This window comes from Haemaphysalis longicornis, unplaced genomic scaffold (assembly GCF_048455015.1).
Source record: "Haemaphysalis longicornis isolate Haplotype H1 unplaced genomic scaffold, Haemaphysalis longicornis Haplotype H1 scaffold_10, whole genome shotgun sequence".
In the NCBI taxonomy this organism is placed as follows: domain Eukaryota; kingdom Metazoa; phylum Arthropoda; class Arachnida; order Ixodida; family Ixodidae; genus Haemaphysalis; species Haemaphysalis longicornis.
This window is the reverse complement of record NW_027526204.1, coordinates 79,700,709-79,718,000: the sequence shown is the minus strand read 5'-3', so window position 1 is coordinate 79,718,000 and position 17,292 is coordinate 79,700,709. Positions and strand designations below refer to the sequence as shown.

Below are 17,292 nucleotides of genomic sequence, written 5' to 3'. Positions count from 1 at the left end.
TTTAACTCCGCACTGTGTAAACTGTTTTGGAAAATTGCTCAAGTGAATTTACTTAGTGGTAAGGGGCTTTATAAAATGTCCCAACAATGATGCAAGTCTCGTCAGAAGCCAGCTGCTAGAAAACACATTCACGGGTTGTGTGTTGTGTGCCCATTAGCTGTTTCTTTTTCTTCCACAAAACGGGCACTTAAACAATCCTTTAAGCCAACAGGCGTAAAAAATAGTTCATCAAGTACAACTTCGGGGTAATGGTTGGTGTCGAGCGTGACATTGCCCACTCCCAAGAGTACTTCTTAATTCCTTGTGCAAGAACTGGAGCCAAGGCCACGTGCGTAGATGTGAATGTCTGTCGGTGTTTGTGAAAGTTGCAGTACAGCTGGAAGGTGTATGGATCATGGGTGGCTTTAACAATAAAATGACTGCTGAACGTACTTTTGCTCTGGTATCAATGAGCAGCATGTGAGCATTGATAAGTGCTTCACTGTTGACATTTTTGTTACACAAAAGCAGGCCATGTTAAGGCCCCCTGGCAAATATTCATGAAAAACACTGGACCAAAAAGCTGCCAACACATGGAAACCATGTTGATCACGGCACCTTTCCTAGTACTTCAGTACCGTTTATCAGTGCTGTGTTTTTTCCCCCCAGCTAGTAAACTATCCCAGCGTTGCACCTTAAGCCAGAAATCAAAACACTTGCTTGTCAATGACAAGTGATCTGCCAAACTTCCGTGTCTATGCAAAAAGTGAGTAGCTCTACTTTCTCTGCACTGTTTGTGCTGTGAAGTTCCATTTCTAAACAAAATGCCAGGGTTCTTCTGGAAGATGCACAGCATTAAAACCCCAACAAAAAAGGAATAAGCACGCGATACTTTCTTGCACTACACTAGAGCCCTGCGGGAAAGCCAAACCAGCAAGTGATCTTTTTCTACAAAGCGCTGCAGAGGAGCCAAGAAATGAATGAATGAATGACATTTATTAAGATGGGGGAGGCCACGTGGCCGTAGTTGGGGAAGGGGAAGAAGGGAGGAGGGGGAGGTGATCACTTAATCGTTAGAGATGACTTGTTGGAGATCGATGATCAGTGATTTCTTTGTGAGGGGGATTGTAGACCCCATCTCACACTACCCTTGCCAGGCCACTCTTAATAGAAAACACACCTAGAGCATGAAAAAGATTCCTTTTTGCGGACACCAAAGCTACGCTGGAAAGCCAAAATGTGTGGTGTCTGTTAATGCAGATTAGCTGCAAGACGGGCATGTTCACGTAAAGATTTATGAACCAGGCTGGCGGGGTAACAAAATCATTGAATGAGGTTACAACAAAATGTGTTATGAAAAATGATATAATACTGTTTGCTATAAATAGCAATTAAAGGTATAAAATGGTTCTGACACCAATTAAATGGCCTGTTGGAAATCATTGGCAAAACCTAGAGAGCAACATTTCATACAGCTGCAATTGAGAAATAGTAAAGCGTGGTTGGGGCCTGAATTCAGCAGGCATGCTCCAGCTGAGAATGTATAATTGCAGAGCAAAACAATTATAAAGGCCTAGGGAAAAGGTGAGCTTAGTTGAGTTTACCACCAAGGTATTTGGTAGAGAGAATAGTTACAAAAATAAAGAAGCAACATGGGAAGCTTTATTTTCCCTGATTTAAGTTTATCAGCACTGAGCTTCATGTTCTGCATGTCCCATTGAAGAATGTTACACCTGCATGCGCTCGGCACATCACATTTTACGGTATAACACAGTTTACTTCGAACATAGGTAAATAAGAGAATATTGCATAAGCAGTTCATTTATACGTGAAATAGAAACAGCAGGGTTTTTAAAACGAAGCCCGGAAGTGTGCTGAATGAAAGGGACCAATGATGAGTTTATGTTGTCACTAATAACAAATTTCAACGACCTTGTCAGAAACAAACCCCTTCCATGGAGGGACTGTGTGTAATCAAGATTTTTTTGATAAAAGGTTGTAAATGCCCTGTAAATGTATGTCAAAAGGTATTTTAACGCCCTAGTCGTGGCCTGTGAGTCATCGGCGCTTTTTTCTGGTGTTTAGATGATCAAGGGCTGTTGTATGGGATCCACGTTCTCTTCTCACTTTGGTCACCATCTTTCTTAGTCACTGCATTCATGTGCTTGGTCAGGGAGCTAGCAAGCGAGGACGACAGTCGGCACCAACTATCAGCTGAGTTCCTTCAGGCTGGGACAATTGCTGGAGAGGCTAAACAATGTTTTTAAAATCCCTGAGAGCTTTCACTTTTTGTTTTGTTAAAGAACATTTAGGCAACCCTTCAACTGTCCGAAATAACAAAAATGACTATTGTGCCCGTTAAATAGTTAATCTACGCACAGTGAACGATGGCACAAAATCTATCAATGTGAACCTACCCTTTGAACCTGCTTAATATTTAGCAGAGACTCACTCCATTCATTAGCTGTTTTATGGCGCTGTGGGTGGGCTACTGGTTTCCACCTATGGAGCCTATGGGCCGCACTAGTTTCCAGTCGTCCTGGCAAATGTTTTTGGAGACTAGCACTACCCTGCAGTGTACGAGCCATGGATTCCTTGGGTTGGCCATGTGAAATTCTAGTGAATCGTTACAAGCCACCAAAGAAAGTGAGCATGTTTATCGACCACTGTTTTGTGGCCATGAAAAGTTTCGTTCATTAATTAAAAAGACTAACAAATGAGATCAATTTTATTGCAAACTTCAAACAAATAACTGGCATTACAGAAAATGTGTAAAGCAGCTGGAGCTCCATAGCCACTTTCCAGCTATTTCTCCATGCCATCAGAGAATCTTGTTTGTGCGACTAACAGATACCGACCTATTCCACTGCAAAGAAACATAACTTGGCGATTGCAGTGGGGCCTCTAGTTCCGTTTGATCATATCACTTGAGTGTTTACGTACAGTTAACATACTGATGACTGTGTTTATAGGGCATGCACATATAACATCAATGTAGTTTGAAATTGGGATCTTTTGCACCATTTCTTTTTGTTAAATTCGCCCCATGATAGCCTTGACGTTTGCCTATCAATTACATTTGCAGTATGCTCGCTGCTTATACCTGTTTACACAAACAATCCGTAGATGCTTTCACGTTACAGGCACATCTTAAGATTCTCTTTGACGTTGCTTATTGAGCCTGTGCAGAACCCATAGGTTTTCATATGCTGGAGTGCATGTAGGTGTATTAGACATGATGGCCGGCCAAGCGTATACCCTTCCTATTGCCGTCTCTACAGCCTCTTCTCTGACCCTATCGTCTGGGTGTGTGTCCTGAATTAACTTCCTTTGCATGAGGGACTCAGTCAAGTCTGGCCAACATAGCGTACACCACGGTACAGTGAGACGTGAAAGTTATACCAGTGCAGTGGCTATGAGATGAAGCGTCTAGCTAGTCTACCTTTTGAAGGTCGCAGGTCCTAAACTTGTAGAATCATGTATCCTACTACGAAATATTTGGTTTCTACTAGGAAATCTTTTTAAGCGCTGAATATCACGCAATTATGATCCTTGTGGCGCATGCTCACAAGACTTTTCTGCTCATAAAACGTATCGTGGGTGTAAAACAAATTTTAAGCTACAATTTCGCCCACTAGAAAATAAGAACTTCCCGATTTTCGAGTTTTCCTTGCTAATATTTCAGAAGAGGAGATCTACTGTAGTGGTACGTACGTGGTACATGTGTGGGGACACCAAAGATTACCTTTCCTATTCTCGGCGCAATTGTCTGTAATTGTAATGCGCACATGTGCCTAGTAAAAAACGGTTGCCGCCACTACCCTTCGTCCTCGGCACTGTAAATTCTGATTATCTTTTGGCGCTGCTAAGTTGTCTTCATTTCGAGAACACACACCGCGATTTCAGGTCGCCCATTTAAGCATTCTGGACTTGCCGTGGTGCAAACTGTTGATAGCAGATGCCGCCGCGCCGACATGCGTCGGAAGGTTCACAGAATTACGCTCGGACGGTGTCTTTTCTTGTGTGGAACGTAGCTTGTTCGAACGAGGCCAGTCGGCTGTGCGATGTCGTCTCACGTACGCTGAAACTGTACGCAGGTACCATCGGCGTACACCAAGCATAACCAAGCGGTCACAGGTCAACATTACTCGAGAGCGGCTATTTTGCTGCGGTCTGGAAAGGCTGGCTGGGTCCCCACGCAATACATAATCACAAGCAACTTTCTCACGTTTTCAGATAGTGCTTCTAACAATATGAACTCCGGTTTATCTACGTTGTCGGCCCGAGAAAACCGGAGCTTCGTCACGCTTTCGGATACGCGACTCCATGTGCGCGATACGGCAGCTGGCAGCAGCAGCAGCATCGCCGGCTGCTCCCGCAAGAACAAAAATTGTTTGTTTAGAAAAGTTTTAGCAGTTCAATGGTGCGTTATTTTGTACTGCAAATAAAAAAATGTGTATTTCGGACTACACTACACAAAATAATGACAATTATTAATGTTATGACGTCATTATGACGTCACGCGTGGCAGCAGCCGTTGCCAGGGGGGCGTGGCTGCTGCCACGCGCGTGGCAGAAGACGCTGCCAATTTTTTCGCGAGGCTAGAGGCCGGCAGATGACGGGGTAGTCGGCCCGGTTTCTTTAAACATGGCGGCGCCCACAGACGAAACGTGTGGTGAGCTCAACCCTTCAGAACTCGGAACAAAAACTTAGTAAGGACGTTGTCAGGGTTTTTTTTTTTGTTTTCCTGCCTATTTGCATACGGTGTAGCTTCAAAACCTGTTAAATTCACCGCGTTTCATGTTATTGATTATTTTGCAGTCACTGCAATCGTTTGGGCGATCCCGAAAAGAATTGCGGCGACGTTTATTCTGATGCCTCTGTTTCAGCTGGGAGAAAACATATCACAATGAGCTCAACAACTTCACAGATCACGGCGACGTGGGCGAAGTGTGGTAAGCATCACTGCATATCGTAACTTTCTGCTGAGTTCTTGTTGCACAAGTGTCCACTAACACGGCCGTAGCATCGCCACCTACGTTGCCACTGCGCATATCAACCGTAATTGAAGCGCCCGAAGAATCGCAAAATAACGCAACAATTTGTACTAACTAAAGGTCAGCTAACAGCTGTTTTGTCGCATTCATGCCACAATGATCGGTCAAAGGCCCCTAGTGTACGCTCCCGTTGTAAAATTAGTGGTGCGCATTCAGCAGGTAAAGCCCGCTTTAGCCACAACGCGTCCACGAACGTCATGTGTTTGGTGGACGCACATGCAAATTTCCCCCATCCGGTTCTTTTCAGTTAAAAAAGGTTTGCCGAATTTAGATTCGGATGTGTGACCGTTAGTAGCCCCACACACTGATCTCAGGCCCCGGATTTTCTGCGGTGCTTTATCTTGCCGAGCAAATCGCCCGTGTCTTTAACAGTGGAGCTGTTGTTGGTCAAGCTTTTTCGTCCGTCTGCTGTAGGTCATGCGTCACGCAGGGGCAGGAGCAGGTTCCCAGACGACTGATAGAGGGCGCAGTGGTTTGCATGGGCGGGTTCCTCTCCCTGCCGCTAGGGGAGGGAGAAGGGAGAAAGGCTCCCGCAGCTGACGTTTAGCAGCTGATTCTTGTGGGACAGTCTGCTACACCCGCACGTGTAGCGTAGTGAAGAGAATAAAGCTCTCCCGCCCCGCGCCTTGCGCCATGCCCTTGATGTCATGTGCGTGGTGCCGGGCAGGCATTCCTTCCAACATGGTGTCAGAAGTGGGATGTGCTGACCTCTGCTCTCAGCCGGAACGACACGTCAGCACACCCAACCAACCCTCATTCTGAAGCCGCTTCTGCCTCATCTACGGGCCTTCCCTCGACTACAGACCTGCCTGCGACCTTCGCGAGCAACTCATCTTAGATAGCCAACAAGAACGGCAGCGCTGCCTCGTTCCAGATCACGGCACCTGACCCGTTCACCTTCTCACCGTCAGACTGGCCCCAATGGAAGAGACGTTTCCTCCGCTACCAGGCTGCTTCAGGGCTCAGCGATCGACCCAAAGACTGCCAGGTGGATGCACTGGTCTACCTCATGGGACCCCAGGCAGAGGACATCTTTAATACCTTCAGGCTGACCACTGACGAGCAGAAGAACTTAGACGCACTGCTTAAGGGCTTCGAGGACTACTTCATACCTCGGTGAAACATCATCTACGAGCGGGCGAAATTCAACACCCGAGTCCAGCTGGATGGTGAGTCCATCGAAGATTTCGCAACAGCCCTACATGCACTAGCAGATTCTTGTAACTACGGGGAGCTCCGCGAAGAGTTAATTCGAGACAGACTTGTCGTGGGCCTCAAGAACCATAAACTGTCGGAAACTCTGCAGCTTGACCCCAGCCTAGACCTAATGAAGGCTTTAACTATCGCTCGTCAGAATGAAGCAGTCCAACAGCAGCAGGCAGAACTCTTATCGAGCACGCCAAAGAAAGCAGTCAACCTCGACGCTCTGAAAGTACGGCAGAGTAGACCCGCTAAAGACACAGTTGCAACGCCACCCCCAACCACACACCACCCGAGGGGCTTCAAGAAATCATGTGGCTGGTGTGGCAGAGAGCATCACGCGAGGGCCATCTGTCCTTCCAAAGACTGCGTCTGCCAGAAGTGCGGGAAAAAGGGCCATTTCTCAACTGTCTGCTAGAAAATAGTGAAGAGGCCCGTGCCGCCGTGCGAGGGGCATCCATAGCGCAGCAGCACAGAGCATCAGAGCAGCAGCACAGACCATCACATATGAAGCAGTTTTCAGACTACACCCCGAGCAACGAGTCGCTGTCCGCATCGACCGTGGTTCTCCTGCCGCACCCCACAGCGACGGCCAAGAAGCAGAAGTGAGGGTACGCTTGCAGAAAAAGCAACGACGACAAGAGTGGAGACGACAGCTTTCACCAGGGCGACAAGGACGAGAAGCGGCACGACACCAAGTCCATACCATCGCTTCGCCTGAGGCGGCCAACCTGGAACCATGCAGCGGCGAGCCGGTCCAGAGAGGCGGCTCCGTCAGAGTCCAAGCAGTAACCTTCCTTGAAAAGGGAGGATGTGGGGCAATCTGCTACAGCCGCACGTGTAGCGTAGTGAAGAGAATAAAGCTCTCCAGCCCCGCGCCTCGTGCCATGCCCTTGAAGTCATGCGCGTGGTGCCGAGCAGGCATTCCTCCAACAATTCTTTTTCGCGAACCATAGAATTTGCTCTGCGACAGGGCTGCCGTTCTAAGGTGAGCGCCCGTTGGCATTCGAGTTGACACAAGAGAACCGTAGCTGCGCGGTTTCAGCACATTTCGCACTGGGTGGAGCTGGGTGTAATATTTTTTTTTTTTTGGAAGGTAACGCTGGTAATACTGTTTCAGGTTTGGGAGCCAGAATGAGCGACGAATCATCAAATGGATGCTGGGGCATGCCGAGAAGACAGACTTTGTTTTGGACGTTGGCTGCGGAAACGGGCACCTTCTCATACAACTGGTGGGTTACTGCAGCGTAGTTCTGCCGTTCTCATGTCAACGTTTCGAACTGCCTGCATAAGTAACGGTGGTTCTGAAACACCCTGTACTGATGCTATACCCACCGCGGTGGCTCAGTGGCTATAACGTTGAGCTGCTGAGCACAAGGATGTGGGTTTGATTCCCGGCTGCGGCGGTCGCTTTTCTGAATGAGGCAAAAAGCAAAAACGCCCATGTGTTCAAGATTCCGGCGCACGTCAAAGATCCCCAGGTGGTCAAAATTAATCCGGAACCCTTCACTACAGTGCGCCTCATTGCCTGTGTAGCGTCAGCGCGTTCATCCCTACAATACATCAAATTCTATGGAGCACGTGTGATCATGCACAAAACACTTGGAATTGTTTTCCGCTGCAAGGACTTTATTAATGCAATTAGCATTAACTGAGTTATCATGCATCAGAAAGGAGGCTTGTTTCCTTTCCTCTCCCGCACATTGTTTGCAACTCTTTAGATGCTGCGGTGCGATCCGGGATGAGGACCGTCCTGATCGTGTATTTCTTGTGGGAATTGCGAAAACTTGTCAGTGCTACGGAGAGGATGAGCTTGGCTGAAAGTGACCCAGTTCTAGCAGCCAAAAGGCAGCAATGTTGTTGTAATTGTCACGACCACCAAGGCAGGAATGCGGCAGAATATTGATTTACTGATTGGTCTCTGTTTCGGGTGCATTTGGTTGTCCGTTCACTCCTTGCACTGCTCGGAAAAACTCTTGAGTGTTGTGATACCATATCCTGTGTGAAAATTTCGTTCTGTATTCTTTTGCTTCGTGCAAAGTAGTCGCACATTGAGCGTTTGAAGAGCATGACTGAAAATGCATTCTCTGCAGTTTTTTGGGTTGTTTTCTTGTTTTTGTTTGTTTTTCGTTGCTTTTTTTCTTTTTGTACACTCGACTGCAAGTGTGCAATATAATCTACTGTGCCCGCACGCTACCTGCCACCAGGAGCAGGGGCCCTAGACAGGCTTCAAGTCTTTAGCCTCTGCTCCCCTTTCTGTACGAAAAGAAACAATAAAGGAAAAAAATAGTGCAGCAATCTGTGGTTGAAAAAAAAAAAAACAAAAACAGAAGAGAACCAACCACTCAGGCGGTGTGCTGCAACAGTCCTCTCGGTATTCGCAATAATCATCTAGCTCGAACAAACTTACCCACTTGGTGTTATTCCTAGGGCTTTCCTTGGCGCATGCACTGGTACCTCTTGCACCCATTCTAGGCCAAAGAGGGCTTTGCCAACTTGACTGGAGTCGACTATGTTGAGGGCGCAGTCACGCTTGCAAGAGAGCTGGCAGCTAAGGAGGCAGTGTCTGTCGTGTTTGAGGTGAGTGTTTTTTTGGGGGGACTATTTTATCCGGTGAACGAGAAGTCGAGCCATGCTTTGGCTATAGTCCCTGTATTTAGTCACAGAGGAGCCAAGTAGCCATGTTAACTGAAGACAAATAATAACACACCCGCCGCGGTGGCTCAGTGGCTAAGGCGTTGTGCTGCTGAGCACGAGGTCGCGGGTTCGATTCCCGGCCACGCCAGTCACTTTTCTGATGGATGCGAAAAGCAGAAATGCCCATGTGTACGAGATTTTGGCGCACGTTAAAGATCACCAGGTGGTCAAGATTAATCCGGAGCCCTCCACTACGGCGCGCCTCATCGCCTGCGTTGCGTCGGCGCGTTAAACCCTTGAATCACCATCACGAATAATAACATGCATTTCGATTTGTAGGTTTCAACTGCGTTCATTTTCTTTTGTTATTCTGAGGGTACAAAATGTCTGTAAGGGGTCACTTTAGTGTGCAGCACTTGAGCGCCCGCTCCTGCGTTTCCGCGGCGCCGTCGTCCCTCGTAACTGAGCGAATCAAGGGGACACCAGAGACAAACGTGATAGAACAAGCAGGAAAATTGAGAAGGAAAGTATGGCAGAAGAGTGAGGGGGAGGGCGGTATGTCAAGGCAGCGTGAGACATTCTCTCTGGCGGTGACGAGATAACCGAGAGAACGAACAAGCCACCGAAGATAGAGTGAGCAGGAAAGCGAAGGATGAGAGAATGGGGAAGGGCATGAGACATGGTCTCCCGCGGCGGCGCTTTACGAGGCAATGCCTGAGTATGTCATGCAGCTTCGTGCGTTCATTGATTTGGCGATCACTTCATGAGAATCAACAGGTACGCACGTCAGCCAGATGACTGCAGTTCGCCATGCACACAAATTTTGCATTAGGGAGCACCGTAATCATCAGCCAAATTTTAAAAATATTTTTGTTTGCTAATTTGTTTTTTAATGCCGGATATTTATTCAATAAGAATACGCGAAAAATTGATACTTAAAGGGACAGTGAAATTGATGTACAAGTTTGTACTTACCACGTTGGAGTGACAAAATAATTGAAGATCCTGTGGTGGGTCTTCAAGAATGCGCGAGCATCTCACCCCTCTCCCTCGCTAGCTTGAGTTCTGGCTTAATGCCCACACGTTGCTCCAGCTTAAAAAGTCCGCAACACAGCGTTTCTCGCACGCTCCTCGTACGCCTAGCCAACTGTGCTTTGCATCTTAACCGTCTCAATGATAATGTTTGAGCAGTGACATTGGCTGCCTGTCGCTCCTTTCGTTGCCCACTAGCATCAATATTTTGTCGCTGTCATTTCCTCTTTCCTCTTTTGTTGCCACCTAGTGCATTCTACAAAGCTTACTAGCAGTGGCACCCATGGCACCCATCGAGGCAGCCGGCAAGCCACGCTTCGACTTCTGGCAACCCACTCTCCACTCTGTTGTCCTGCACTGTTCTATCGCTCGCTCTGTTGACTGAGTAGCATGAACATTTCGCCAACATGCACAGTCTTTGAAACAAAATTGAATGCACTGGAATTCTTCCCCCCCCCCCTTCCCGTGATTTCGTAGATGCCAAGCCCTGATTGGCTGATGCCGACAAAGGCAGCTGCGAATTAAATTATGAGCTTGAAAACCATAGTGAAAATCAGAATAGTGCTGTATTTCTAAGGGAAAATAATGAATGGCTACGGTAAAAAAAATCGCACACCGACCAATCTTCGATGGAGGTGCTCCGTAACAGCAGCCTCCCACAGCCTTGCTAAAGCTCCAGGAATGTGGCACCATCTCTGTGTGGCTTTTGTAACAGTGTTACGATTTGCTTGTAGGGACTTGCTAAGCAGCGGGCTTTAACGACCCGTCTTGTCGTAAGCATTGACTGTTTTATTAAGCTGAAACTGTCGAATTACAGCTTAATGGTCTTCCTAGCAAGGTCTTCATCGCCTAAATAAAAAAAAGAACCAATTCTGGTGCTGCTGTTATATAAGAAATGTATGATATAAAGCTTTACCGTGTTTAACTGGTTAAGTCTGTAGCTCCAGGTGTTGTTAATTCCAGAGTCTGTTGGAATGGAGCTACCCTACTACTAACTGGTTATTTTATTGGCTGGTTTTCCTATTATGGTACAAATCGCCGAGAGAAAAGCCGGGAAAATAAAAATTGCTGTTGAGCACAAATTTACGCAATGACAGCAGCATTTTTTTTATGTCAAACAAGAATGGAGTCAGAACATTAAAATGAAAGGCAGAACACTAAAAATAAAGCAACTGTATATGTTGTCATCAGGGCTTTCTTTTTTTAAACTAAACTGATGATGCCACAAATTACACCTGTATTGATTTGAAGCAAACATTATTTGCAGTATACTGTAACATAAGTGTAAATTTCTTCTGCTGAAGAGAATCCTGACCCATGATCATGACCTAAATGACACAAGATGCGTAAGGGCTGTCATGTCCCTTTCAAGGGATGAATGCAGCAACTATGAGAAATTTGTGACGCTCGTGAATTTCGTGTTTCACACTGAAGCCACAAAATGGAAGTCAATTTTATCATGAAGACAGGCGTGAAAAACAAAGAAAAAATAAGTAAAGTGGAGAGGTACGCCAATAGAAACTCAGACCTGTTTGCGAATTATTCAAGCCAATGTAACATTTCTTTTGGAAGGTCGGCGACATCCTTGAAGAAGAGCCCTCAAGCCCTTTCTTTTCAAGAAAGTACGACTTTGTCCTGGACAAAGGTATGCAAATTCCTTCTCTTCACTGAGCAAAGTCAGCATCAGTGAAGCGTTTTATTTCTTTCTGATTGTATATCCCAATTTACATCTAATTATCAATCGCTAATTAGCAATCGTCGCATAATGATTTAGCTTGACTTATACAGCAATGAGGGTCCAGTGCACCTGTCTTAAGTGGGCTATAGTCAAGGTTTGTGGTGTTACAGCTTCGAAAAAGCTGGTCTGTTTTTGCATGTAGTGGGCAGCACAACCAAATTTAACGTAAATAACAAGGGGCCCATAATGCCTTCTGCACGTCAACGTTCTCCACAATGTAAAGTAGACACAGCGCTGTTGTTTGGTGTAAGAGATTGAATACAAGCATAAAAAATAAGAATGTCCTGTTAATTTCTGTCTAAGGTCAATAAAACCCCGATTGAAACTGAATGATGGTTTGGGGGCATTGAATGGCCTGAATCCGCCGCTGATACATGGTGGATAAAATGCTGCAAGTTATCAGTGCAAAGAAACTTTTAACTACCTTACACAGATCGTGCGATATCAATTATTATTAATATTTTCCCCCTGAATTTAGCTGTTTTTGGGGATGTGGGGCATTTTTTCCCCCCTTTTTTTGTGTATGAAATTTTGTGAGGCGGAGGTAATGGGAACTACGTAAAGACTGAGAAACAATTGCATCTGTCCATATTTTGTGCCATGTTTATGTTTGGGATGTCATGTTCCTTGTTTTAATTCTGCCTGAGCTCTGTGCACAAGGGCTTATTGAGGTGTACAAGGCTCATGGGAATGTGAAGTGGCAACCCTTTATCTAGCCGGCAAGCGTCAAGGTCTTGTGAGCTGTAAACTGTAGCATACATTATTCTGTAAACTGTAGCATACATTATTCTGTTAGTATCTACAGTTCTAATTGGTTGAAACTCACTCTGGTATAACTTTGAATGCTTTATACAAGCTGTGACTCACACCGATGGGAGCAGTGTGGGTACGTTGTGCTTTTTTTTTGCCGTCCAAGGTTGTTTTTTTTTTTCCCTAGAGTGGTTTGTAAGCAAATCACTCAGTTATGGCCAATTAATAAAATAATTAAAAGAAAAGTAGGTACTACTCGCAGGCGTTATTTTATACACGCATACCAGTAACATGTGCATCACTAATCTTAACATTGGGACCGATACACCATTTACTGAGGAATTGGAATGCATGAAACGAAACAAAATTTATTTTTAGTTCTCATTACAGTCATGTATGGCGTAATTTATATTCTGCCTTTCCTCGCAAGGGGTGTTGCCAAGAGCCGTAGCACGCTTCCTGTGACGAACAATTTTCAAACTCTTGGTGCGAATAATTAGCAAGAGCAGGCAATGCCTCGCACGGTGGTGAACCGCAACCGAAATAAACTCTATTGCATGCTTGAGTACAGTATGCATTTCACGTATCACGTGCAGAATTTTTAGTTATCCGGGTAAATAATTTAACCAGCATTTTGTTCCTGTTGATCCTGAAGAAGCATTATGCAACTGATTCCCCATTACTGAGGAGACGAAAACTGACATTGTTCAATTCTTCCTGAACAATTCTCCAATTCTTCAATTCTTCAATTCTCCTGTCAGAACAACTTGCGGGTGTTCATTATGGCAAAGCCGTTTCTAGCCAAGCCAAGCCACATCAGCACTGCTGGCCCCTCATTTTACAGGAACGTACGACGCAATCAGCCTGTGTCCTGACGACCCAGCCACGAAGCGGAAACGTTACCTACAAGTTGCTACCCGGCTCCTGTCAGCTGAAGGGTGTCTAGTCATAGTGTCGTGCAACTGGACACGGCAGGAGCTGACGGAACATTTCAAGCCAGGTTGGTACTTGTTTTGCGTCTTCTCCGCATTTCTTTGCCAATGTGGAAGCCAACGCACTGGCGTAGCGCTAGGAAGCAGCTTTAAAGGATACATTTTGTAATCCTAGGACTACGAGCAAGGGAGCGAAGCGAAGATAAAATGAGCAAGCAGGCAGAGCAAAGAGGGTGCAAGAATCTCAATGGGCATGAAAAGTGGATTTAAGTAGGGAAGTGTGCAAGTGAAGGATGAGTTGCTCTGAAACCACATCATCCCAAACACTGCCTCGGTCGAGTAATTGCTCAAGTGAAGCATGCTTTTGTGAAGCATGCTTTTTAACTTTCTTACGTGTTCAGGCTCCTGCAGTTGCAATATTGCAATACTTGTGTCTGTTTTGGAAGCTTTTACTTATGACAGAGCTGACAGGTTGCCAGCCAACTTGCAACGTAATATTGATGCACGAACAAAGAACAATACGTGAAGAATAACATTTTAATGTAGCCAATTTTTTTTTTCATATTATACGTAATGGCAATAGTTCCATGACGGCAGTATCCGTATCCTCTGACTACATGGCTGTTTCAACCATGCATAAGCGCTACATTGCAGCCCACTCAAACTTGTACCGGAATGCGACAGCATCCAAACTTAGCCCATTTTGCATAGGAACTACGAGATGGCAGTTGCTTTCCCAGGAACATGTATTGAAGACCATGGACCAAACACCACAACGTTCCCAACAGTCGCCATAATTGTGTCCAAGCAGTGACCCAGCGTCTTGTGACCATATATGTCGGCAAGTTGTCCATTAGCTCTGAGGGCTGTCAGAAAAGTGTAATGCTTTAGGACGCCCGTGATAGAAGGCTAAAGCTAAACAGCTAAGAATACCCCCATTCTTCAGCAAGTGCAACCGTAATGATTCTTTCAATTGACAGAGTTACGTGTTGTGTCGCGCCAGCTTCGTCAAAAGTGTCACTCCCAGCTGTCGCTGTAAAAACAAAAAGTAATGTCAGCAGATAAAAAGCAGATGACTGAAGTAGAAATTTGTGGACGACTTTCCCTTTTAACTATGCCTTTATAACTTTCTAAAAATTATTGTTATGTGAGCCAGGATTTGGTAGCTGAAATGCTGTTACAAAAGTAATTTTTTTGACCCTTAGAGATGTGGTGCAAAGTGAGTAATATACAATGGTGCTGTTACTTGCTGTGGTGTGGCACCCAGCCAGCACAGTCTGCAACATCTTTGAAATTATTTTTACTAATGAAACAGCAGCCAGTGATTACTGCACTGTACTTGAATACAGCTTGAGAACAACAATGGAAGTTGCCCCTGCACCTTACCACTGCAGTTGGTTGTTTCTCTGTGCAGCTGAAAGAGTGAATTACTGCGAGTATTTTGGTCATGTGAACTGTTTCCTAGATTTTTCATACTTAAACTGCTTATAAACTACTGCAGCAATGACAAGCCACACGAGCAACAGCAGACGGTACCACACATCAAGCACAACTTCTTTTAAAAACTTGCTAGCGTTGGCATTTGGGTCGGTGGATAGCATAGCTGCCAAAGGTATTTTAAGGGGCCAGACAACCGTTTTTTGTGGAGTGCATGCTGGTCTAGTTCATATGAAAGCCTGTGTTGTAATACTATAGTGTGACCGCAACAAATTTCTAAATGAACAGGCAGAAATAATTTTAATTTTGAGCTAAAATTTCTCAAGTCTGAGAGGTGGCGACTTGTGTTTAAATGGGACACCACGCGAAACAGCGTCCACTTGGCGCCATCAATTTCAACGCGTGATTCAAAAACTGCGTGAAGGAATAGGAGAGGTTGCACATTGTTGTTGTTTTAGCCAGGAACAAGTTTCTAAACGTGTCCTTTAATCTCGCGTGCAGTTAAAAGCATGTTGACGCACGTATCACTGTCACGGTTACCAGCATTCTTTTTACCAGCGGGACACGTTGTGGCTGGTAGACCTAAAAATTGCGATTTCAAAAGTTCTAAGCGCTGTCAACAAAACCGTTTCGGTTTGAGGTGTTTTAAGTGATGCCCTTTCATTTGGGATAACGAAATCGTACTCGTCAAAAATCGGTTGTTTGTCTCTTTAACAGCAGAGTTGCTCTAGGGCTGGGCTTAACGACAGTCTGTCTGGTGTCATGTCACTCTACATCTAAAGCGGGATTCTCCTCCCAGCAAAAACCGGTTCCCAGTATAGAAAAAATTCATCGAAAAATAAACAAAGGTCCCAGGGCCTGCATGCTTTGACATGTGATGGCTTGTATTGCACTTGGAGGAATGTCTTCCCAGAAATGCATTGGTGTTTAGAAGCGAAGCCAACTTTAAAGGGCTCTGCATAAGCGTGGTTTTTGTAAGCTGGCTTTGCAACATTGCCTGTTGCGCAGTGAAGCCTGGAAATCTACGAAGGGAGTTTGATTACAGAATAGGGCTCTAAACTCTTGTGTTATCAAAAGTATCCCGAAACAAATTATATGACAATTTTTAGCTGCTAAGACAAAGCTAACACGCAAATTTACGCAAAGAAGCCGAAGCTAAATGAAATTTTCGTAAGGACAGCCCATGGCTCTGATGTTTCAGCAGATTTCACTCTGAGTAGAACTGGGTTTAATTTTTCTGCTGTTTATCTGCTTGCCTTTTTTTTCCTTGTGTAGAGCTGACACTGTTGGACAGCATTCCAACCCCAACGTTCTCGTTTGGTGGAAGCCAAGGCAGTTCGGTGACATCGCTGGTTTTCAGGCGCAAATCAAGCGTTGAAGGCTCCTGACGACTTGTAATAAACTCGTTAAACTTTTTGTGTGTGCGTCGTTTTCAGTGCAACATAAACACCAATCGTCGCTGATTCTACAAACTCTACAGTCAACGCACATGTGCTTTAGTCAAACTCTAGGTAGGATGTGTGCTCAGTGCTGGGTTGATTTTGACAACACAATTAGTAAACGAGAAAGACTTCAGCGTTTACCGTAATCGGTGCAACACTTGTGTGGAACGATAGACACATCATAGCGTACACCCTTCCAAGGTAATGTGCAATGATTATCACTTCCAAAACAGTGAAAGAAGCCTATAGCAACTACCAACAATGATGGAGTAAAGGTTGTTGCGGCAGCGAAGAAGAAAATTAGGTGTAATCGTGGACTTGCACCTTCGTGATGGTCGAATATTGCGTACAGCTTTGCTACGTTCAAGTGTTACGCATTAGTCTGAGCTTCCTTCATTTTTTTGTGTCTTATTTTGTTCTGTGGTGTTGTGTCCATTAAGGGAAACGAATATCTCTAGCATACACGTAAATTCACTTGGCCATAAGACTGGGTAGACACTCAACATCTTGGCGCAGAATTAATTGCCTGCACGCAACTGATCGCTTGCGTACTTCCTTAAAAGACTGAAAAATTCTTAAGGATCTTTTGTTGCTTTCTGTTTCATTACGGAGAATATTGCAGCTTCTGGTGGTCTTTGCAACTGTAAAGGTACTTGGAAACTGCAGTGAATAAAAGCAAATCTGGTTGAAGTGTCTGCTGCTTATAAAATCACAGAGAAATGTTTTTAGCTCAGATGTCCAAGCTGTGACAGTACTTCCAGTCACAAAGCTTTTATTCAAGCCTTCTCTCGAGGCGCTTTTGAACATTACGCAAGGATACTGTATTTTCCCAGATGTAACCGGCACAAATAAGTGACAAACCTTTTGGGAGTAAAGTTGAGGCAGAGGAGATGGGCAATTTTTTCCCGGAAATGCAGCTTCATCATGCTGTATCGTGACGCATGCACTGCGACAGCCGCTGTCGTAACTTTTCTCTTGCGCTATTCTAGGACGGCTTGCTGTCAAGAGCAGAGATAAAGCGCGAGTTTTAGTGCACATTTGTAAGCAGGGTGTTATCTTTATGGCGAGTGCGCGTGTTCCAAGGGCAG

The 17,292-nt window shown here is 45.3% G+C and overlaps 1 protein-coding gene across 1 annotated transcript; it reads left to right on the top strand.

The window, feature by feature from the left end:
- Positions 1 to 4,568: 4,568 nt before the first annotated feature.
- LOC144158841 (EEF1A lysine methyltransferase 2-like) lies at positions 4,569 to 16,178 on the top strand. Its single transcript, XM_077690005.1, has 7 exons — positions 4,569 to 4,691; positions 4,869 to 4,934; positions 7,357 to 7,468; positions 8,712 to 8,816; positions 11,478 to 11,550; positions 13,238 to 13,393; positions 16,038 to 16,178. The coding sequence occupies exons 1-7, from the start codon at positions 4,627 to 4,629 to the stop codon at positions 16,148 to 16,150; spliced, it is 690 nt and encodes a 229-aa protein (XP_077546131.1). The 5' UTR covers positions 4,569 to 4,626; the 3' UTR covers positions 16,151 to 16,178.
- The last annotated feature ends 1,114 nt before the right edge of the window (positions 16,179 to 17,292 follow it).

Excerpts from the sequence above, each read along its gene's own strand:
- LOC144158841 (XM_077690005.1), top strand. The coding sequence starts at position 4,627 with ATGGCGGCGCCCACAGACGAAACGTGTGGTGAGCTCAACCCTTCAGAA. Across the intron at positions 8,817-11,477 it reads CAGTGTCTGTCGTGTTTGAG|GTCGGCGACATCCTTGAAGA; the intron begins GTGAGTGTTTTT and ends TTCTTTTGGAAG. Across the intron at positions 13,394-16,037 it reads GACGGAACATTTCAAGCCAG|AGCTGACACTGTTGGACAGC; the intron begins GTTGGTACTTGT and ends TTCCTTGTGTAG.